Source organism: Motacilla alba, chromosome 13 (assembly GCF_015832195.1).
Source record: "Motacilla alba alba isolate MOTALB_02 chromosome 13, Motacilla_alba_V1.0_pri, whole genome shotgun sequence".
In the NCBI taxonomy this organism is placed as follows: Eukaryota; Metazoa; Chordata; class Aves; order Passeriformes; family Motacillidae; genus Motacilla; species Motacilla alba.
Window position 1 is genome coordinate 909,363 of NC_052028.1, and position 24,450 is coordinate 933,812.

Below are 24,450 nucleotides of genomic sequence, written 5' to 3' on the forward strand. Positions count from 1 at the left end.
AAGTTGGACATTTTTCTCTGTGCCACATTCATGGGGAAACAAGGCAGAAGACAGCACTGTGCTCCACAGAATTAATAAATGTTAACAGTATTCCAGATTAAAGGTAGGATAAGTAACATCTGGGAAGCAAATTTCAGGCTAAGCTAGTAATTAGATCAGTTCAAATTCATCAAAAATAAATTAGCCTCTGTTAAGATTAACTACACATTTGCAACTTGGCTGCCTGGTGCAAAATTAAAATACTTGAAATGTTATTCCCAGTTTCCCAGAGGGAATTTAGGCTCAGATCTCTCCTGCTGTTCCATATCAAACTGAAGGGAGTTACCTCAAATTGCCAACCCAAAGCACAACCCTCAGCACGAGGGGTTCGAAGAGCTGAGAGGGAGGGAATACTCAAGGGCCTCAGACACTGCAAAACTTTAAGCAGGTTTTGAACAGGCTTCTATACAAACGTTTACAGTGAAAGTTACACAAAGGTTACTCAAAGCCACTGGACAGTCTGAAATACTAAACCTGCAGTAACCCTCAATTATTCATCTTTTGCAAAACAGAAGGTATTTGCACACAAAAGAACTACAGAAAAAGCAGCCACCACAATGAAAATTCAATAAAACTGCAGCCCAGAACCAGTGAGCTACTCCAAGGAAGAATCCTGTCCTGTTGGAAGTTCAGTTGTTTCCTCCAGAGATGTAGAGCAGTGTATTCCAGACTTGGCAGCTCACAGAAGTGGATCAATCTTCACAACCCCTCAGGAAATTCTAATCACTCACTGATTGTCTGAAACACAAGCTTTTGTTTATGCACAAATTCAGTGTGGGTTTGGAACTGCTAATATCCAGAAGGTAGAGAAAATCTTATCTCCAAGAGGGCTGCAGCCTAACTGCAGCTAAATGAAAAGGCCTTCAGTAATACAAGTTGTAAAAAAATACTCAAATTTTTAAAAACATCCACCCAGCCTTGCCTGGGGATAGGCAGACACTCTGCACTTGAGTGCTGATTTTATCTGGCTTTTCAAAGGCATGTGCAATTGCATAATTTAGATTTCACATGATTTATATAATGGATGATAAATGTTCTTGACCTGGAAGGTCAGCACCACTTCTCTCTCTACAACTTCAAGATCCAGTTGATGAATACAAAAGCACTTCACTGTAAGACTCTACAGAACAGGATTCGAGAACAGCAGGAACAGTTGCCCCACGTCTCAGGTTCCTGGGTTGGGAAGATTATTTTCAATCCACACCATATCATCAGTGCCTGGTGTCACAGCACAGCTTCCTGTGTGAGAGAGAGGTGGCAGAGCTGTGGCACAGGGCAAACCAAAGCCAGGACCAGCTTGTGCACCCCAACCCCAGACTTCTGCCTGTGGCAGTGCCAGCAGAATCCCTTCCCCAGGGCCTGGGCAGGATGGCACTGAGGAAGGAAAGCGGTTTCTGAACCCAGGGACAGTCCCAGAGAGTCCCAGCTCTGCTTCCTGGGGCAGACCCACAGTCTGAAGAGGCTTTGGGAAGGGTAACTCAGGAGGCTGAAATAGGATTTCACAGATACGTCAGAACAACACAAATCAGTTACAGCATTGTTCTTCAAGGGCAACAACTTCACCTCAAACTTTTCAGGAATCCCAAATCCACTTGGGAGCAGTGGAAGACCATCCTGCACCATGAAGCCAAACCTTTCTGCCATGAGGCTTTGCAAACAGGACCATTTTGCCACAGAAATATTACACAGAGGAGTAAAAAGCTCACTTTATAGTTCCTTCTTTCTCTGCTGCAGCACTTCCTCCTGCCCTGCCAGATGCGGATTGGTACAATTTGCTCAATCCCCTGCTGCGTCTGCAGCCAGCTGTGCTACCTTGACTCTGATGCCTCCCCTGATGTATTTGGATTCTCCCACCATTTCAAAGGATCACAAGAAACCAGCCACCTATGTAAAGACGTTTAAAGGTCAGTCTTGAAGGCCCACAAAACAACTCATCAGATGCAAATCACAGAGGCTCAGGGAAAGCTGGGAATGGGCAGCCTGCTAAGCACCCAGGAATCTGTCACTTGGAAAGGATAAGCTTCCTTCTGATGGTGACTCAGAGTGGCACTATCAGTATCAGCAAAACCATCAACACTGGTACTCACACAGCTGCTGAATTCCCCTGAGCAAGGGACCCACTCTCCTGCCAGGGGGTCTCATGAGAAGTCTGCAGTGCAAAGACACTTCACAAATGTGGTTTCAACCCTGTTAGGAAATATTTGATTAAACATTTCTGCTTCCTAGAAAATTCCTCTATGGGAAAGAGACAAGACCTGCAAGGAAGAGGACTGCCACACACCCAGAACAGATTGCCTTGCATCGCCTCCTCTCCTTGGGCAGATTTCCCTCCTCCATCCCTCCCAGCACGAGCATGGCACTGCCAGAAGGCAGGCAGGGAGCAAGGCACGTTTCCTAACACATTTCTTTCCACCATAACAGGATCAGAGAGACTAAAAATCCTCTCTTCCACAGGAGGCTGAGAAAGCATCAACACAAGGCTGTGGCTAACAGCATCCCTTCTGCAGACACTTCAGAAGAGCCATCAGCAGTAACAGCTCCTGCCCACCACTTGTGAAATCTCTCAGGCTTACTGGGATTGTGTTGTGCTTTCTGAGGGAGACAATTAATGTCTGACATTGCACTCACTGTTGCAGCTCTGAGCAACGGGCACTGGGCTCCCATGACTTTTGCTGTGTTCAGAAGTCCCTTCTGCAGTGACGTTTCTCAGAGAGACTCATTTCACCACTTCCACCTCATCTGGCTCATAAAGATCAGTGATTAAGTAAATTACTGACTTCTGAATACTGGCAACTTCTGAAGAGAAGACCAGATGAGAGAACTCCTCACTAAGAGGAGCAGGCTCCTGAAAGGGGTCACTCTTCTGTTCAAGCACACTTGGCAGCTTGGGGATGAAGTGTATGACCTTTTGTGCTCTCCAAAAACCACTGAAAACAACAAAGTCCAAAAAAAGCACTCGTGTGTATCAGGTTGTTAGTATCAACAAAACTCCCCACAAGTAGAAAAGTCAGTGCTTGGCAGCACCTAAATGGTGCCAGCCAGGGGAGGCCTCCACAGGTGACCCCAACCCGCAACGAGGTTTCACAGGCTGCTCCCCCCTCTTGCTGATCACAGGGAACACAGCTGGAATCCTCAACCCCCCTTTGGCTGATCCCAGGGAATACAGCTGGAATCCTCAGCAGGAGCCACAGGCAGCTCCAAGTGACAGATGCATGTCATGTCCCAGGCAAATCAGGAACCAAAACTCACAGATATTCACTCCATTTTGCTGGTTCTCACACATCAGGGACACACTTCTGCTCCTCAGCTGAGGAAAGCAAAGAACAGAGCTCTGTCTCAGAGCTCAGTCCTGGGATTCACTCCAGTAAATAACTCACTTCCATTTCCAAACAAACACTAGGAACTGACCCAAGACAGAGAAGGTCCCTTCTTGACCCTTAGAATGAACAGGGCTCAGTTAAAAACTAAAGTCATAAAGCCCAAAGCACTCAGATACATGAAGAACACCAGAGAAGTGCTTATGAGAACCCTTCCCTTTGGAGAATAAATCACGCTTGGAAAAAGTAATCCCAGCATTTCACATTTCCCCATCCTCCTGCGCAGAGGTATCTGGATCCAGCACCAAGCCATGGCTGGCCACACCACCTGGAAGCACCACAAGAAGCTGCAGTAAGGGATGCCCAGACTGCATCCAGAATGCTCATCCCAGTTTAGGCTCTCCAAAGGAAACAGGCTGGGTGGGATATGGTGGAGATGATGAGGATGGCCAAGACTGCAGCACCGGGGGAATGAAATGCAATGCTACCCTTTGCAAATGCCTGCAGCATGTGCAACTGCCACCAAACTGAGCTGTTGGATCAGGCCTCAAAATCTCTAACACCCACACTGAGAACCAAAAAAGAAAAGTTATTACAAGAAACTGCTGAAAACAAACCCCAAACTGGTGTTACTTTTCACTGAGAGGAGACTCCAGCCAGAAGGAACCACACTGGAAAGCACCACTGCTGATTACCAGAGGGAAAACTAGCCATTTATACCTCAGATTTAGGAACTAGGGAATCCAGGCCATCCCCCTGCCCACACTGCCCCGGACCCACCATGGGTAGTTTTAATTGCTTCTACACTGCTGGCCTTGTTTTGAAAGCTCTGTGTCTCTGAAAAGTCTGTTTAAACACAGGGAACAAGCACAAATATTTCAGATATTGGAGGGAACATTCTGTTCCTTTAAAGAAAAGAAATCAAATATGTATTTCTTTTTAATGGAGCTGTTGGACCGTTTCCAAAAAGAAATGGTAACAGTTCCACTGTTTTGAGGCAAAATACCAGAAAACATGTCAAAAAGGTATTTGTAAATGACTTCAGACCCAACAGAAGCAACAAAGCAGTTGTCTGGTTATGACAACTCATTTCAACAGCTGCAGAGAATAACATTTCCAAAGGGGTGCAGGCTCCAGAGCGACAGGCCACTCGTCATCTCCCATTTGTGATTTCATGCTCTGGAGGAGAAGGTTTGAGCAGAGCCCATCTCCAGCACTCTGTGGTTTTAAGAAAACTGCATCATGTCTGTGACTGAATTTGTACTGGGAAAAGAGGATGATGTAATTTTCATGCTCAATTCTTAGCTTTCAACTACAAGTTTTTCCAGCTACATTTTCTGTTGTTCTGCTTCCCTCTGGTATCAGAACAGAAACATCAACAGAAGCTCAAAATTAGTAAAGAAAAACAAACAGAAGCTTAAGCAAGTTAATACTAAATTGTAACATCAATAAATAAAAAAATAAACTTCCTTCTGGAAACTTCCATGTTTAAACTGAAAGGGAAACTTATGTTAGACACCCAGCCCAGAGCACTGAGTACGACCTCCAGGGATGGGGACTCCATGAAAAGGAAAATGCAGGTCCAGGAGCACCTCTGGAGCTGGACACCCCGCTGGGCAGAAGCCAAGGATAAAGGACAGGAAAGTCCTTTCATGTACTGCCCCAAGCCACTTGGGAGAATGTGCTTGGAGAATGTGTGGGAGTACTTGGGAGAATGGGCTTGGAGGAGTCAGGGGAGACTCAAGTTTGAAAAAGCCACTGCATGAACTTTAATATCTGGCCTGTGGAGGAACAAGCTGAGATCTCCCACTGGCAGCTCGGGAAGTGAGACATTTCTTGTTCCTGCAGTGAATGAACTCTGTTAAAGCTTCCAAGCCACACAGGCTATGTCTGAACACAGAGGCAAAGAGGAGCAGGGCACTGCATGCAATCAAGCTGAAAACTTCAAGCATAGATGGAAAGGTATAAGAAAGAACCTTTTCTAAGAACCCCAAAGACCTTGGGAGGGTGTAAATAAGCCCAACAAAACCTAAGTGGATTTTTAAAAGAGAGATAAAATTATTTTTAAAAAAACAGAAGTTGAAGAAAAGCATAACTGAAGACAGGGAAGAAACTTGGTGTTGGCAGTATTTGGTTACTGGGTTAATTTCGTTTGTATCTCTCTAATAATTCATTTCCCAAGAGTTATATCATCTCCTACATTATGCAATAATTCAAAGTGATGCCTGGGCTCTTATCTTCTGTTGTTTAATGAGCAGTGCTCACATCACACTCGAGATGCTTGCTCACAGAGCCCAGAAACCTGCCTTTCTCTGCCTGGCAGCCCTGCTGGAGCCACTTCCCAAATCAGTACCACAAAACACACTCAAAACCCTGCCATGCTCCAAGGATGAAGCCAGGGAAGGTGCTGTATCCACAGGGTTGCATCACACATTTGCTAACAGAACCAGTTTCTCTAAAGACCTAAACAAGAATTTTGGTTTAATCTTGCAGGGAAATCCATATCAAAGCAAATGAAAACAGGAGCTACTGGATACCAGCGTGTTCATGTACAAAAGCATCGTTAAAGGTAACTAAGCAGTTAAAAATAAGGCCTTGTAGCAGTTTCAAGTATTATGAACTGGCACTTAATATGTACTTCTCCATGTAACAGAAACAAGTGCTAAGTGTCAGGGACCTTATTTCCTAATAATATCAATTAAACCAAAAGCCAGTGTAGATGAGAAGAAACATCAACTACCACAAATAGGAATAATTTTTTTTTTAAATAAATTACCTGTTTCTCTTCTACATTCACTAACAGCTCACAGAATGCAGAAAGCAAATACTTCTCCAGTAAACTGCAGGGTTTAAAGTACTAAGGTTTAAAATACTATGAGGGTATTTTACTGCATGAGGAAAAGCACAGAATACACACCCAGACTGAGAACTGGAACACCTTCCCTATCCATGGGCAGACGGGATTTGCTGAAATGCTACAGCTTGATTTTAAACAGTCTTGTTAGGTCTGATGATTGTTAACAACCTCACAGAAAAGCAGACCTGCTTTCTTCCTTGAGATGGATGGCAGGTGACTGCTGAAGCCTAAAGGTTTGAAAAAGCCCCAGAACTGAGTAAGAGCTTCCTGAAGAGATTCTCCAAGGCTCCAGAGTGAAGACTGCTCTTCCCCCTTTCTGGCCTGTTCACTGGTTACTCTACACACACCACACACAACAGACACAGTCCCAGGTGACTTCTGTGAATCACCAAGAGCTTCTGTATTTCCCTTCCAGCACTTCCTATTAACCATTTCACTCTAACTAATGTGTGCTACAGAATCAAGAGCTCCTGCTACCTGTGCCCCACCTGATTTCTATGTGGGCTTAGGGTTCAGGAAACTATGAAGGGCAAGTCACTGTGCCAAAAATAATAAATGGGGAAAGCAGCTGGTGCCACTTTTGCTTCCAAGTTCCCCTTCAGACATCACTGAGTCACACACCCAAAAGGTGAACTTTTTTAAAAAAAAAAAATAATCCTTCACAGACACTTCCAAAAGTCTCAAAGCCTCTTCTGGTTGCAGCTCTACAGAAACAATCAAACCTTAATAAAAAGAAAAAAGTCTTTATTTTGGCACAATATTTCACTGAACCATGGAATATCCTGAGCTGGAACGGACGCATGAGGATCATCAAAGTCCAATCCCTGGCCCTGCAGACACCCCAACAATCCAACCATGTTGAAATTAGAAGTAGCTTGTAATTATTGCCAAGACAGACACCAAACCTCTGAGACTCTGCCCTGGCATGACTGTAGGCACTGTTCTATAAGCAATGATTCGGCCGTGAGACCGTTCATTTCTATAAAACTCAATTATCCACCTAGGCGTTTGTCTTGGACATGAGTTTTTGTCCTTTCTCTGAATACTATTTCAAAATTGGAAACATAAAGCATTCAATGGAAAAACAGATTTGTATTTTAACAAAAATTTTGAGGGAATTTCTGGTTCTGAAATTCAGATTTGCTGAATTTCAAGTGGCCACATTTTGCAGGTGAGAAGAGAGGTTTTGAAATAACTGGTTACTCTCTAAGGTAAGACACTGATGTTCTCCAGTGGCTGACCTCAAATGGAGTGACAAAACTCAACTGTTCATTTGCATTCAGAAAAAGCAATTTCTTTTAACTACTCATTTTATACACATGAAAGACTTGATCCACTGAATAATGCTCTTATGCAAACAGACTAATGTTAAATAATCCTTGTTTTCTGCTAAAAAATGTTTTGGAAACACTTTGGGAAGTGCCACACAGTTACTACACATGTTCAGCATTTTCCTTCCAAGGTAAATATCCTGGGAAAAATTGTTAACTGGTCCCAAAAGCTCCCTTTTTATCATTTTCAATCCCTCCCAAACCAATGAAGCAGTAATTCCCCATCTATAAGTTATGCAGGCTTAGTTAGCTCCAACAGCTTACTAGAAGAAAAAAAACAGACAACTTAGGATTTAGTAGTTTTCTATGCAGACCAACCCCCCACCCCACCCCTTGTTCTTCACTTCTTAAAAGTTAAAAAGCTGAGTTAACAGGGCAACCCAAAGACCCCAGGACTCCATGCTCACTATTCTGCATTCAAACACGTGCAAAGACTAAGGTAAGGCTACACCCAGGACCACGCACAGGAGCAAATAAAAAAGCTTATCCTTTCTAAATTAAATCACACAAATATCACAGGCTGGTCAGTTCATTGCAATTTAAGAGAAACGGCAAAGCTCATTATGTTATTTTTAAGTTAAACGAGAAAGCAAAACATAGCAGGCAACATGCACAACTATGCTACTGATATCACAATGTCAGTAAACAGGCAATTGAACACAACAGCTCCCCCCCGGCCCTACAGCACAGAAAGCCCTTAAAGAGTCACTCCTACAATGCAGTTAAGTAGAAGATTTCAGAAAAGGATGCACAAAAAACATTTAGCAGACTAAACAATTTGATTTAACAGAGTCCTGAGAGTTTAACACAAGTTCAACAGCATAACATTTACAACAAGAAAGAAGAAAGGCACCTGGAGACATCTGACACTGGGCATGCTCTGCAGGCATCTCAGTGCGCACATGCTCTCTACCAGGTTGGAGCAGCCTAGCCACAAAGACCTTGGCACAGAACACTGCAGGGTGACAAAAAGGAAGGAAGAGAAGAAGCAGTTAGATGCCACAACAAATCACTCAAGGCAGGCAACTCATTAGTATGTTAACGTGGGTACTTATCTATGTTATTTCTACATTCATCACAGTTAGCGGCCAGGGGTAAAATAACCACTGAAGATCCTGTGCAGCAATCAAGGACAAGCCATGCCTCTGGCCTGTCCAGAACAAGCCATCCCTCTGGCCTGAGCTTCTTTTCCCCCTCTGTAACCCCGTGGCTTTAGTGCCCAGCTGAACGGTTTAAGTGACTCCCAGCACCAGGAGAGTTTTAGTTCACCCACACTGCTGCCCACGGCAGAGCTTCTGGGGCAGAGGCCTCACCCACCAACCCAGCCTGGCCAAAATCCCTGCCCAGCTGTGCCCTGTACAGTTCCCCTGGGGACAGGAGGCCAGGAGGTGCCATTGAGGTGGCAAGGCTTTAGAATCCACCTGGAGGAGCTTTGGGAATTAAGGTTTGGCACTCCCCAGTGTGTCAGCTTTCTCAAACAAACTGCGGTTCTTTATTCTGCACTGGGACAGACAACCTGACAATGGGAGCTCATTTTAGAGAGGAACCACACTTAGCTAAGCTCAAATTGCATGACCAATTCTGCTTAATCAAGGAATCCTAATGACTTAGGGAAAAATGTTGGAATTATAGTTGAAGATATCCTAAAGCCAAATCATCCTCTGGCTACTCCTTTTTACTACTCTTCCTGCCACCTGAGCTTAACTACCAAATTCCCCACTGCTAACATGAGAAGTTAGGAAAAGTTTGGAGAGCCCTTTTATTTCTTTTCTGAAGAAGTTTGATGCAGACAGACTCCCCAAAACTTCTGTAGCTCCACAATATTATTTCCCAGTTCCTTTTAAGGACAGAGCAGTACCTACACCAGATAAAGTTAAAGAAAAGGATTCAATTCCTCAGCATCAAGCAGTGCACAAACCCAGCTGCAATATTTGGCACAGACTGAGCTTTCACTATTTTCCACACAGGCTTCCAATTTAGTTACAATGGACACCAAAACTTTGAAAGAAAAGCCCCAGACAGGTCAAAGCTGAAAGTGGAATAACTTGATGTGAAGCCTCATGGAAAGCAGTTTGTGCCAGCAGCAAGGAGGGGGAGAGAGCCCAGAGCACCTGAAGGGTAAAAAACTTTTTTTTGTTTCATATCCTATGAATAAAACAAAAGGAAGACTCATATTTTCATCTCCATGCCAAGGAGAGAAATTACAGCAAAACCAGCACAAGAATGGCCCTAGCAGCACCAAAACACATTGAATTTCCCTCTCTTACCCAGCAGGAAGGTGCTGATTCCACAGGGATTCCTGTGCTATGCACTTGGAACGGCAAGAGTGGGAGCATATATCTTATGGACGGGGTAAAAATAGTCATATCTATGTTTCATTGTATTATTCTTTCATTAATAGCAAAACAAACCCATAGTTATCAATTACTAAAAAATTTTTAAAGTTTATTTAATGTTTATAGAGAAATGGGATTTAGCTATAAAGTAATTACTCTGTCATTACTTTGCATTACTTAACTTTGACATGTCCTCACACTAACATTGGAAATTCAGTTCCCAGGACACTTCTAAGACAGTCAATCAGTGACAACAGGGAAACTACCTTAACTTCAAGAAGACACCAAAAAACAGAGGTTTTCATATTTTCAAAAAAGATGGGACATACTGTTAGAACCCACTGACTGAAGATACATACTTTTATAGGTCTGTTTTTCAAATATGAGTGTATAATTCAAGAAACTCCTGTTCCAATCTGTTTCATTCTTTGTCCCTATTTAGGACAATATCTTCATGGTGGTTCTACAACACTGAACCAGCACAATTCAGGGTATTTCTGCTGGTATTGTTTAAAGCCCAAAAACCTTTTTAAACATACAGGCCTGATAAAAAAAAAAAAAGTCATTTTGCTCACGTGACTTAATAAAAGTCATTGACAAAAAACACAGCAAACTCCTCTCCTGAGATGTTCAGATTAGGTGTACAAAGCTGAGTATAATGTTTATAATGAATCTACACCTGTAAAAGTCCACAAATTATAAGCTAAAAATCACTGGTTTAGAGGTTATCATGTAGGGGAGTTTAAGAACTACTCCAGCTAAATAAACTGAATTTTAAGTGCTTAAGAGAAAAATGGGTAACTTGAGAACATTTTAAAAATTTTAATTCAAAATGCATTAGATACCGAGGCCATTTCCATGTCAAGGTTAAGCTACACAAAATCTTTCTCACAGCACTACAAAACCCTGCATGAAAGGCTTTACAAAAACTCTCTGGACACTCAGCTGCAGCACTGCTATTGCACAATGCTACAAATTAAATATTGTGTCCCACTTCACACGAAAACAGGAACGTGCAAATATTTGTGTGCTTCCCTGACATGTTACTGCTTGACCCTGTCATGAATAAAAGCTTAAGAGTGCTCCAAAGGCTTCACCTTGCACTGGCCCTTCTTTCACCAGGAGCCCTGGGAGGTGCAGCACTGTTTAATAGTCTGGGAAGGGGAAAGTGCCAGTTGCCAACAGGCACAGAATTAAATGAGAACACAGAGATCAGAACTGCACAGGTTAAGGTAAGGCCCACTGAAACTCAGATTTTAAGGAATAAGGTAATTAGCAATGCAGAGCTTTAACTGCCTCACATTCTGAGGGCAGTGGATCACCTGGAGGTCCTATCTGCAGAGCTGACAGGGGCTTTGAGACCCAGGGCAAGGAGGGATCAGACATAGAAACTCTCATTCTGGTCACTTCAATGCCTTGTGCTTGCAAAGATTCATACTCCAATTTTATTATTAGATGACTGATGCTTATTCCATACACAAAGAACTGCTTTGGTGGTCTAGCCCCAGGAATTGCATTTCAAGCTTTACATTTCAATCTTAAATCTCAAATTTAAGCAGCCTATACAAAATGCTGCGTTCCAGAGAAACCTATAAATCCTCAGTAAAAAGGGAAGATGCTTAAATGTCTTTAAAACTTAAATGTTAAGAACTTCTTATATTAATAGCAAAGCAGACAGCAGTGTGCATCCAATAAACCAACTTGGTAGCTGGGAACTTTTAGGATGGAGGTATAAAAAACACTTCCTCAGGTCCTGAACTATCCTATCCTAAAGTTTTCCTTCACTCTGGACTTCTCCCAGGTTACAGCACGGCCTAGTTAAAGCAGTGTAACATGCCCAGAAATCACTTCCTTCAGTGCATCTGATACTGTCACACAGAAATCCTCACACTTTGTTTCCCTTAAAAAAAACCCTTACTTATTTATCCTCTAAAGCCCATTAAACTGCCCAAGACTTGCCTATAGACTGTATTTCTGATGGAATTAGAACACCTTTGCAACCCAGGGCATGGCAATATTGCAGTGTCATAAACAAGAATGACAGCATTTACATAACTCAGACTTATGCTGCAAGTTTTATAAAATATTAAAATTATGACCTCAAAATTTTTCACTGCATTCATTTTATTTATACAAGATAATTTAGGGAATCCAAATTTATTGGTGTGGTTACAGCTTGGGAAATTCTGGTCTTAAGGCAAAAACATGCAAAAAAGGTACAACCAAATAACCTCAGCCTTCACTGTCAATTTTTTCAGATTTTTAGCTGTAAGAAATTCACATGCTGCTCAACAATGGTGACTTCCTGGTTTGCTTACTTTGGCCTGGGCCAACACAACTGGTATTTACTTCCACCAACACTTAATATTGATAATTTCATGGGTAAGTGGTGCTAATTAAACCCCTCTCCATGGCTGGCGGCCCAGTTTAATGCAGCCCAAGAGGTGCTCTGAAAAGCAAACTTGGATTTGAGGGCAGTCTGACAGCCTGGGAAAGGCTTACACTGCCTCCTCCAACTTAACGGCAAGCTCATATCTCCTCAAAAATCAGCATTAACCACACTAAAACATAAAAATATGAGCAGTAACACTGTTTCAAGGCCTTCATTATTATTTTACACTCGGCAGGAACAGAAGCCAACTCCAACTCCCTCCCGGTTTGCAGGCTGGGATTTCCTCCAGATCTTACCTGGTGATTTCCTGTTCAGGCTTCAAACAGTGCCAAGCAGAGCAGTGGTGAAGCCCTGGGCTGGGAATGAGTGTGCACAGGTGGAAAAGCAGAACATCCAAGGGTCTGTGTGAACAGTGGGTGGGACATGCAGGGAGCGGTGACACGAGCTTTGCCAGGGACAGCCCGGCTGGCAGGGACAGTCCCTGCACACCTCTGGAGGCACAGCCACGACTGCCTGATCAACAGGAGCACTCTGGACTCCTCCTGCTGCCACCCCACAGCCAGGCTGTGCCCAGGGAGATGCCCTGTGCCCACGTGCTCCACACAAGTCTGTTGGAATCGGTGCCATCACATCACTGCCTTTCCCACGGCCAAATGCAACCCCACTGGGCCTGGGGGATTCAGAAGGCTGTTGGAGCACCATCCATACAACACATTTCCACACCCCAGGGAGTTTTACATGTGCATTCCAGCAATCTGCTTCAATTTCAGCCAAACTGGACTCCCGGGTCAACAACGTTGTTTCAGACATAATTTACTCTTGCATTGATTTCTCCCCTTCCATGAGCTACAAACGCAAAAATTAATTTCTCAAAAATAAATACCCACCGAGTGGAAAACTAATTTTAACTTGTGCAAAATTTTTGATTATTCTTTTACTGTTATCAGATCATTCTAAAAAAATAGGTAACCAATAACTGAGTCACAGTGCCATTAGGAAAATCAATTTAGCCAAATCATTGCCATTCACAATAGTTTTTAAAACTGCTCAATGGAATAACCTTCCAACAGCCATTTGAGATCTGCACATAAGCTCTTGCATTTTGGGAAAAACACTAAGTGAGGAATCGGGAAATTTAAAGCAAGACAAGGGAAAATAATTGATCAGAGAAATTCTCCTTATTACCACAGCGATGCTCTAGATAGGACACTGAATTCACAGGAGGCTGATGGATAACGCTGTCCCACTCTGCTCCTGAAGATCAAAGCGTGTTTGCTACACACAGTCAGTGCTACAAAAGGAATATGGGTTCAGTGGAGAGAAGATTAAATGCTTTCTTTGAATAGAATAGCCATCTTACTCCATTATAATTTATTAATCAGGATAAGACTCATGAGATGCAGCAGCTTGTTTTCAAGAAGATACAAAGGACTGTGAGAAAATCCTAAAATGTTTGCATGAGCCACTCTGAACATTAACTGAAATAATCTCAATTTTGCAAAATACACAGCATTTAGATAAGCCCTTGCTTCCTTCATGTACATACACCCCAACTCCCACAGTTGTATGATACACCTTTCTGTACTAACATCCCCTATGTTACACTAAAAAGGCCATTTCTAAAGCAAAACACCTTCTTCTGCTCTCCTGCAGCAGAACAGGGACTTACAGACATCTCCAGCCAGCAGCTCAGGGCAAATCCCAAGTGGGCAACACAGACCCAGCACTGTCCATCACACAGGAAACTTTCACGGCATCAAACACAGAGAAAAACAAGGCTGAAACTTGTCTAACATGTGAAAAGCTGTCTCAGACCCTTAGGTTTTCAAGGCTGAGGCCTAACAGAGCTAACAATAAATCCTACAACAGCCAAGGCAGGGAAGAGGCACTCAACCAGCTGCAATGCCTGTGGAGGCTGGGCTGCCAGGAACAAACTCGGGATTCCCAGGCAGGGCTGCACACCCCAGGCTGCACAGGAAAACTGCCACAGCTCCGAGAGCTGCCTCATATGGCACTTTCTGAAATGTAACATTCAAAACACAAGCAAGAGCAAAGCCTCCAACCTGCTCAGCTCAACTGCTGCCTTTGTAAGGCTGGCTGATGTTTCCAAAAGTTAAGCAATATTAAATAACATTGAGGATCTTGTTTACCAGGAGCACTCATTTATGCTTCCTCTTTTTTTCCCTGCTCAGTGTATTTTAAATTATTTCCTCTTTTCAGTTTTCATCACTAAAGATGCCAAGTTTGCTTCTGCCGCCCTGTTCTCTCGTTTTAGAAAAAGGCACACCCTGAACAGCAAATATTCCACAGAAAGACACTATTTTACAATTTTAACTCCAAAGTGAGTCTGATGGCAGTGTGGAACAAATTCAATTTGATGCTAGATGAGAATGCAAGAAACGTGTCAGTCTAAGGTTAATAAGTATTTCCCTCACATTCTCCCTCTGGTTTATTTAAGAGTCACACTAAAACAGATTTCTCCACCCTAACCAAGTAAAACTCAACTACTCAAAAACTCAAACCAGGAAACCTTTGCACAAGTAATTAATTATAAATGTACTTATCAATTAAATTCAAATATAACTTTGGCACAAAATACCACACCAGCAAAACAAATGCAGAATCAAAACCATGCACGAGATCAACAGCACCTACAGAGTTTCTGCTACAGGAGGTTAAATACAGAGGCCTCACCATTCACTGCAGTAACTGCCTACAAAGGAGAACACACAAAGGCTGAGCATTACTGCTGTTACTGTCCACAGGAATCCAGGTACATTGGTCCACAGTGACTTTAGAAATAAGTTGCCAAGTCCATCAAAGCACCAACTTACAGTAAAGCTGGGCACTGGGAGGTACAGCTCTCCCATTCACACCAGATACGATATTGAACACACATAATTTTCTTTTCCTGCCAGCCAGGGACCCAGCTTGCCTTCCCGAGGCACACAAACACCTTCCAAACCCACCTCTAAGATAACTTTTGTAGCCTTTTGTAGGCATCCCAAATCTCAGAGGAATGTGACTCCAAGTACAATGGCTCTCCCCTACTCTGAAATAAACCCACTGTCACTGTGAGGCTTCTCCTGCCACCCTTGCCCCTACACCTGTCCCAAAACAGCTGAGGCTAAACCCTCACACTGACAGGTCATGAAGGATTTAGGACACTGACTCCAAGTGCTGCCCACAACAGAATTTCAAATGGCATTTCAGCAAGAAAAGCTACAGGAAATTGTCCTAGGAATAACCAGAGAAGTTCTTTCCAATTCTGATGAATCCATCAGAGGACAGGGACTGAACTCAAAGCTGGGACCTCCCTGAACTCCACAGGGAGCCCAAGACAGTCACTGACAAGGCTGCTCTCCCCTTCCAGAAACAGGATGTGGCAGCCAATGGCTCTGTGCCTGTTCCTGCACACACAGAAGTTCACCTCGTGTTCCTAGGCCTGTGCTCCACAGCAGACTGGCAATTCCCTCCAGTACTGCTCCTGTATCTCCTGGCCATGCTCTGTCTGACTCAGCTCAGCAGCTGATTCCCTGTGCCCTAACATCTGGGGGACATGAAGCAGTTAAAGCGAGGGACTGAATGTGCGGACAAACTCATCTAAGCAGAAGCAGCAAGATATAGTACAGGGTGACTTCTTACCTGAAACTTTGTTTCTGGGCTTCAGATCCACCAATCCAGAATGAAAGGGGATTCGAATGGGTTTTCCTTCTCAGACTTGTCTGTTAAAAGAGAGCAGCCAATCATCTTCAGCTTGGTTGTATCTACTTCTTTCTTGAACGAAATCCCAATTACTGCTAATGCTGTTACAGACAAGGCAGCCCAGGCACCTGCCCAGCCCAGGACCGACTACATTAGTGGGGTCATCGGATTGGTGGATCTAAGACAGAGAAACGCATTTACAGACAAGAAATTGCTCCTTCCCTTACCATGGGTCACCCAAACAAGGGGTTTTGGGTACAGCTCACTTTGCGAAGATTAAGGAAGACGAGAAGCTACAACACAAATAACAAAGCCAAGTCCTAAAGCTTCAACCATCAGCTCACACCTCGCAGGCCTGCTCCAAGAACACAGGTTTGCACAACAGCTCAACGCAGTTCTCCTGGTCTGCCATAAACATCCTCTAAAGCACTTTACTGCAATGATTATTTCCCTGTTTCCAGGCTCAAAATGACCTCATTTGCCTTACACGTCTGCATCACAAAGATGGAGTTGTCAAGACACTCCTGATGGGAACAACAGCACTGTATTCAGTACATTTGCAGTACTACTGCGTCTCTGGAAAACAATCCAGAACCAGAAGAGAGTAAGACATTGTACACCTGAGACAAGAAACAGTCACCTCTTGCCAAGCAGAAGCAGGGAGATAAAAGGCCTCCAGCCAGTCCTGCCAGAAGCACAGTGAGAGTGTGACTACTTTAAAGCAGCTAGAAAGTGACACCTCAGAGAAGATGGGGTCTGTAGAAAACTCATACTCCATGTGCAACAGAAAGTTCAGCCTACAGAGACCAAACCATGCAACTTCCACCAAGAGCTTCAAAAACTTCAGGCCATGGCCTATGGAGCTTCCCCTACCAGCAGTGAGAACAAAATGATGCAACATCCCAAGAGGAACACATCACCACCACCTCTCACCCTCTCTGCTCTGCAGCCCCTCCAGAGAGCCGAACCACAGCCTCCACTGCTGTACCCCACATATCAAGCTTCAGCAACTCACAGAAGGGTGGAAAAAATGCCACTGTCTCCAGCTGCGCCAAGAAACTGTCTCCATGAGGACAGGACTGTCCTGAGTGCCCACAGCTCCTTAAAGAAAGGAGCATCTTCATGGTGGGGTGATTTCCTGCTTGCCAGCCACTGGCAAAGGCAGTCAATCCCAGGGCAGCGTTTCAAGGACAAAGCAGCGCTGTAGGCCCAGTACCATGTCCAATGCATGATTTTTAAGGCTGCCAAGGAAAGTGCTAGGATGTCAAGGCATATGACTCAGAATTTTCAGAGTACAATATAGCTCAGCAAGAAGCCAGCTATCAAATTATATAAATGTACCAATTTGCCAAGTCACTGCGGAGCCAGCAGGGTGCTGGAAGGAGAGGCACTTCTCCAGGAAGCCAAACCTTAACATTATTTGCAAGTGTAACAGCACAGGTCTGATTTTTGTCTCCAGAAGGCCTGGCACACTGGAGACAGCCTGAATAACAAGTTTCCCTGGCTAGTCCTCCCCTGCCCTAAGAGAACTGCCAACGAGATTCCCTATCAAGTCCAAGCTGGAACTTACTAAGGTTTGCAAATTCTGAGTATAGATTTTCAAAGAGATTTGGGCATTTTTGTCTGAAAATCAAAAATTGGCTTCAGTGCAAAGGCTGGAAGACTTGAAAACAGCTCCGTCGTGCAAACCATGCTGAAATACACAAGCTCATACCACTCAAAAAGGCAAACAGAGCATATTGGCACAACTTTTGTACCAAAACTCCACATTCAGAAGAACTCCTCAAAAGAATGAAACTCAGAGCAAACTTGTAACACTGATTATATACATATATATATATATATATATATAAACACACACACACATATAGTGATTCTCCTCTTATCCTCTAAGTCAATGAGTAAACCAAAATTCTGTAGTGTTGCCAACAGCTTGAAGTTGACCCAAAAAGCTTTTTTTGTCATTTTACCCAGAAAACACATCACTCCCTATTCCTAGCAAGTAGGTCCCTACCTACATCTTACAAATTTCCATCTGTATTCATCCTACAAATGGGCCCAGGAAGCTGAACTACTCTTTGATCTCACACCAAACTGTTAATTTCCTGGGGTGGAAGAACAAGGATGCAAGTCCTGGGGGAATGTGGATTAACAAAGCACCAAAGAAACAACATGCCTTCAAATGTCCCCATTGTTAATTTAGCCCGCATGAGGAGCAAACTGAGTTTTCAGAAACAGTCAATGCTTTTCGTTGTTAAAACACCAGTGGCATTGCGTTATTTTTGCATTATCTGCTCTCAGTCATGCATTGCTCATATTGGGAAGTGTGTGGAAGTGGCACAGGAAAACGGAGTAGGCTGTCAGATGTCACACCACTGAGCTCATAAATACATCAATAAACTGGGGAAGGAAGGGAATTTCCAGAAAAAGTGAATTTTCTGTGAATAATGATGCCATAAAAATCAAACCACGAAATCAGATTATGTAACAACATAAATGGTGGCATCCGTATAAAGAAGACATCGCCCAAGGAAAAAGCTAATAGGAAAGAATTGTTATCCATCAGCATTAATTTAAACAACTCAGTCAATATTCTCATTTCCCTTCATTTTCTGCCCTGCAAAAAAAAAAAAAATTCCTTGTCACAGAGCAGCCCTCTCTTAAGCACAGTCTCTTGTTCTCTCCCACACATCATTCCTCTAGCATTGGCACATTTGCTGCAACATCCATTTCATCTGAAAGCCATCAGCAATCTCCCTGAGCACACTGCTGGACAAGCACTCTGAGCTGCCCAGGGTCAGGCAACTGGAAATGCCAAAGCACCAGCGACCTCTAAACTGCAAGGCAATAAACCCAGCACACCCAGACACACACGGCAAGTTGATTTAACAAGCAGCAGAGGTGTTTTAGAAAACATTAAATGAAAAGGTACATCCATCTTTCAAAGAACGTTCCCAGGTCTCTCTGAGGGTACAGCTTGTAACAAGGCGGGTTGTTTTGCTGTGATGCTGCTCACAACACTCCTCAGTGACCCAAATCTTAGCAGTGCTCAAAGCTCTGTATCCTGAGGGACACAGCCGGCACTGTCTGACACGCAGCAAAGGCAGATGGGCTTTTCAAAGCACCAACCCCAGAGCACTTCAGAGAGGGCAGCTGCACCCACAGCAGCTGCCTGCAGAGACAGGATCTCTTTTCACATGGACACCTGCACAGGGATTCACGCCGGGAGCTCCCGGCCCCCAGGCAGAGCTCTGGGTCAGCCCATGGAGCCGAAAGCTGCCTGGTCACACTCACCCAGATGAGCCCAGCACGTGCTCCAGACTGCAGGGAACTTCCTCTGCTGCACCTCACTAGCTCAGCACCAGGCAGAGCTTGGAGAACTTTGTCATGATAGAAAACTGCATTGTGAAGTGAGAAATCTCTAAGCCTGGAATGAGATTTAAAAAGCCTCTGGTTAAACACCAGGGCTTGGTCTCCCCTAGAATTGGTTAACTTCCTTTCATTAAGAACCAAAAGCAATTTAGTTTCATAAGTTCCCCCACAACTGGCACATCTGCAGCTTTCCTTCACCTGAATTATCTGAAGGCTACTGCCACCATCATCAGAAACCTCAGATAACTTTACACACTTCTGCATTATTATAGCCTCCTTCTCTCTGCCATCTCATTTCCCCAGTCAGGCCATTGCTTCAGCTAACCCTTCCCAAAAGATAAAGCTTTCCACAATCCTTTGTCCGTTTTCCTCCTTTCACCACTCCGCCGGCTCTGAGTGCAGTTGCCTTGCTCTAATGTTCTTAAGCTCTTCCTTCCCATTTTCTGCACTGCTGCCAAAGTCACAGCAATCTCTTCTCTTCAGACTTGCATCCTTCCTCTGCAAGGCACTCTCTGAAACGGGACTGTCATTCTGAGAGCCTGGCAGCAGCACAGACTTCACATCCCCTGCCTCAAGGCTCATCCTAAGGCTGTGCCTTCCTCAAATCCATCCACCACCACCTCTTTAGCTGTATGCTCCAGCCATTGGTTTTTTCCCCCATGTATAAAACCCTGCATGCTTTACGGTCCAACACGCAGCTCTCAACTCTGCTCATTTAGCTACTGAAGATTAAACAAAGATACCAGCAAAGCAAACAGATCGTTATCCTGCTGAAGAAAGCACATCAAGGTTACACACAGGTTTACAAATACCTTACTAACACTCCATCTACTCCCAGGCTTCAATTAAGAACCAGTCACATTTCAGCTAGAACAGTATCTCCTTTGTTTCAGCTGCAAAGATGATCATTGCCTGTATCTGTGTTGCTACAAAAGTCAACTCTTTGAAGGATTCCTCCAAGAGTATGTGAAAAAAAAAAACCCCACAAATCCAACTGCCTGCTTGGCTTGCAATGACTAAGACAGGGAAGAAAAAAGCCAGAGCACTATAGCCCTACTGAGATATATATACAGCAGCTGTATTTTAGGTTTCAAGCAGAATGTTGGGATTTATTTTGCACTTTAAGCTTTAAATAGTTTGGGGGCACAAGCATCTCCAGTTGCAGTAACCCAAGAAAATTCAGGTATCCCTGGAGTGATTTACAGCAGGAGCTGCTGCTGCTCAGCAGGCCTGTGTGAAACACTTCCTTCTCAGACTCGTACCTCTGAATTGAACACCTCCACCTCACATCAAGTCCTGCCAGGAGAAAGAGAAAGACTTTTGGCAAGATATTAAATTATAATTCTTCATTTATTATTTACCAAGGTACTTAAACACCGGATTGTTTTAGGAGAGCCAGAGAGAAGCATTCTAGATACGGAAGGCCGTGTGTTAGGAAGATTATTTTCCTATATACAACTTCAAGATACAAATGATAGCAGTGTGAACAAGTGCTTGCCCATTTTATTGCCAGGCACGGCCTTTCCCAAACCTTTTCATGCTCCTACCACAAGGCAGTGAATGCTGAACTTAACCTGCCAGCACAGGGACCTGTGTTTGGAGAGCAGCTAGGGCAGCAAGGCCACAGTGAAACATGAAGGGCATAAGCTCGGAGAGTGCGAGAATTTCCACACAGCTAGATTCCTGCTCAGGAGCCATCTCCCGTAGGTGGCTAGTGGGTACAGGAGCCTGGGAGCAGCAGATTTGTTTTGTTATGCCGTCCACATCTCATGGTGCATACAGTTCACCCCATAAACGTATAAAAAGCCCCTCAAACTATTCGCCACACTGATGTATTTGGTTACAACCACCTCAGTACAACCTAAGCAGCTAACACTCCCACACTGTGAAAGCTGCTGGTAATACTAAATAACAATTATGGGAAGGGTCCTGGGAAAATGAAGAACACAAGGCTTTTAGCAGATATTAAAAGAAAATGCAAATCACAGTGTTGATGCAACTGAACATGGATTTTATACACAACTTGGATCTGCAGGCAACAAAATTCATTTCACAAAGCATTGCAGTCGGTTCATTAAAAGAGCAAAAAGGTCACAGTTATCTAATTTCACTGAGAAAACCAAAACCAGGGGCAGAAAGAGCCCTTTCAGTGAGTGATCCTCCATCTGTTCTAGATTACTTCCGCACCCCTCAGTTGCCTGCTCACACCCAGCATTTCCCTGAGCCCACGAGTGAACCAGCCTCAACCCTGCCAGACACCATGAGCCTGGGCAGCCCAGTCAGTCCCAGATAACCTCAAGGTATCCCACCTGCGCAGGTGGACACCACCTGCACGTGGAATGGCATCACTCAACACTCATCCCCCTGGAAATGACGGAGGACAGCACCCACAGAAGCAGCACATGGCATGGAAAGCCTTCAGCTGTCCTGAGGGACACAGTGGCTTGGAACACTCACTAAAACTTCGCACAGCAAATCAAAGTTGTCACTCTGAAACCTTGAAGTATTTCTCTGAGATTCCAGACTTAAAAATAGAACAGTATTATTTCCATGACTGATTTCCCTTTAAATAAATGCAAATGATCAATCCAGGGAAGGCACAGTTGATGGGTAGAGCAGTGTGTTCTGAAACTTAAAATAAGCATATTGACACATTACCTCTTGTTTATCAACCCCTCAGAATTATGATGTATTTGCTCCTCAGATCACACTCTGCTCCCGTATTTACTACAGATTCATCCCTGGCATGGGAGGGAAGCAATGCACCAAACCCCATCTCCCTGATCAAAGAGAGGTATAAAACATCTGCTTCTAGGAATGTGGAACACTTAAAAAGAGCAGCATCCCCTTAAGTCTGCCAGGGATGATTGGGATGATCCTGGGTTTGGGATGTTTCCCACAGCACTGATCATACAGTTTCCTACATTTCCAGATCATACAGAAATCCCCAACAGGGAACTCAGCCCAAAGAGCTTCTGCCCTGTGGATTCAAACAAATCTCCTGGAGAATCTCCCCTTCTGCACCACACCAGAAGGCAAAACCTCCATGTCTGCATCTAGGAGTGATTTTCAATGCTTTTAGGGAAACATCTCCACTGAAACACAAGTGATCCTGTGCAAGCCTCTACTAAGGTTAACATTAAATTCAACTACCAACTACATTGTAGAGAGCACCATTTTCTCTTGGAAATGACAGAATTAATTGTTCATCTTATTCAAATTTTATATACATCCATTTCTTGTGAAAGAGAGAAAAGTGTATTTCTAAAACCTCCTACTACATACTAAAACTCCTACAAGCCCCACTGATGTTTGCATGGATTAGCACATTTCCCAGCTCCAGCAAGTGGAGGATACAACACTCACCAACAAAAGTCCCATTTGCTTCCTCCTGATACAACCTGGCCACAAAGAGGAGAGACTAAAATGGGAGAGCACTTGTGAAAACACAAAAAGAAGTGGGGGTTTTCAAAGTTGAGGGAGCCAAACCTTCCAGTTCCAAGTGCTATTTGAGCACTTCAAAGAACCCAAAGCTGAGAAGTGTTGGTGACTGTTCCACAGAAGAAAAAAGCCACCAGAGCATGCTTCCCACCTCGAGAATTTAGGAGATATTTCTCTGGGAGGCTGCTCCTGAGCCAGCTGCCCACAGAGCTGCCCCAGCCTTGCTTTTCCTACTGAGGGCACTGCTGGCTCTGATGTCCCCCAGGGCAAGTGTGAGATCGCAGCACCAGGGGAAGAGGCTCCCTAGGAATGACTTTTAAGCCCCTGCCCTCAGTGATCAGTAAAAATAATGAAAGATACACAAAGTCTTTGTAGAGTCTCCTTTTTCTTTTTCATTTTATTTCTCCTTTTTGAGACGAGATGGCACACTTAAAGAAAGTTCATATTTTCCGGATCAGGTAGTTTAGCAACAACTCCACTGGCTAAAAAACCCATTTATGTCTCCACTGAACCCAGCTCACCTTCAGAGTTGCTTAAAGGGAAATTATTTGCATTTTACCCCTCAGTTCTGGAGAACTGTAAGAAATTTTGTATGTGAGAGCAAAATATGCTTTGGAGAAAAAGCAATTATGCTTATAACATATAAATTAGAATATATTTACCGATTACTATTCTCTCTCAGCTGCTAACTTAATTTTATTCATGCCTAAAGGCAGTAAAACAAGGGGCCTCCGATGTTTGCCTATAAAGATCTAATTCGTTAATACTAAAAAAATAATCAACACCTCCTTCTACTGCTCCCACCTGGCTGCCTCTCCACTAACGCGAATTTAGCGGCGTAAGCGTTAATTAGGGGTATAGCCGATACACCAATTAGGCCTCGTTAGGAAATTCCGTGAGTGCTGGACCGGAGCTGCAGCACCGGTACTGCCCCGGCCCGGGGCCCCGAGGCCCCCCTGCGGGGTCCGATCCGCCCCCGGGGGCGCGCAGGAGTCCGGCCGGGCCGGGGAGGGGCTGGAGCCGGAGCCCCCCCGCCCGGGGCATGTCGCTTTCGGTTCGTGCCCCCGGCCCGGCCTCCTGCGGGGGTTAATTGTAGTTATTTATTTATTTTCAATGAAACGGAGGCGCTCGTGGCGCCCCGGGCGGGCCGCGGCGGAGGCGGGAGCGAGCGGATTCCCCCGCGGGGACGGCGCGGCCGGGCCGGGGCCGAGCACTGGCCCGGCGCAGCCCCCGCAGCGGCGGCGCCGGACCCCGCGGGCCGGGCGCGCCGATGGGGCCTGAGCCGGGGAGGGGCGAGGGGGGGCGGGAGGGCGTGCGCGGGGGCCGGGGGTGACTCACCATGAGCTCGATGGTCTTGTCCTCGATGACCGAGTCGGGCTCCATCGCGGCGGCGGCCGCTCCGCTCCGCCTGCCCGGCCCGGCCCCGCCGCCGCCCCGCGCCCGCCAGGCCCCGCCGCGGCCCGCCCGCCCCCGCCGCGCGCACGCGCAAACGCACGCGCGCTGCGCCCGCTGCAACGTCACGGCGCCCGCGGGAAGAGCGGGGCCCCGGCGCGCCCGGCCCCACCCCCGGGGCGGCCCCGCGCTGCCCATTGGCCACGGGCCGCGCGCGGGGGCTGCCGGGAGCGGCGCGCGCCCGGAGAAGGTGGGGGGGCGGCCTGAG

At 45.0% G+C, this 24,450-nt stretch overlaps 1 protein-coding gene across 6 annotated transcripts in view; it reads right to left on the reverse strand.

The window, feature by feature from the left end:
• FBXW11 (F-box and WD repeat domain containing 11) overlaps positions 1 to 24,278 on the reverse strand; it is a 56,799-nt gene extending 32,521 nt beyond the window's left edge. The window contains exons 1-4 of one of the 6 annotated variants that reach the window (XM_038149980.1): positions 24,129 to 24,264; positions 15,918 to 15,997; positions 13,458 to 13,563; positions 8,398 to 8,499 (exon numbers count right to left, since the gene is read on the reverse strand). In XM_038149980.1, the coding sequence (XP_038005908.1) occupies positions 8,398 to 8,448 (51 nt within the window). In that variant the 5' untranslated portion in view covers positions 8,449 to 8,499; positions 13,458 to 13,563; positions 15,918 to 15,997; positions 24,129 to 24,264. Of the gene's footprint in view, positions 1 to 8,397; positions 8,500 to 13,457; positions 13,564 to 15,917; positions 15,998 to 24,128 lie in introns of all 6 variants that reach the window. The other 5 variants (XM_038149981.1, XM_038149984.1, XM_038149983.1 and 2 more) reach the window with 5 other exon arrangements.
• Between the last annotated feature and the right edge of the window lie 172 nt (positions 24,279 to 24,450).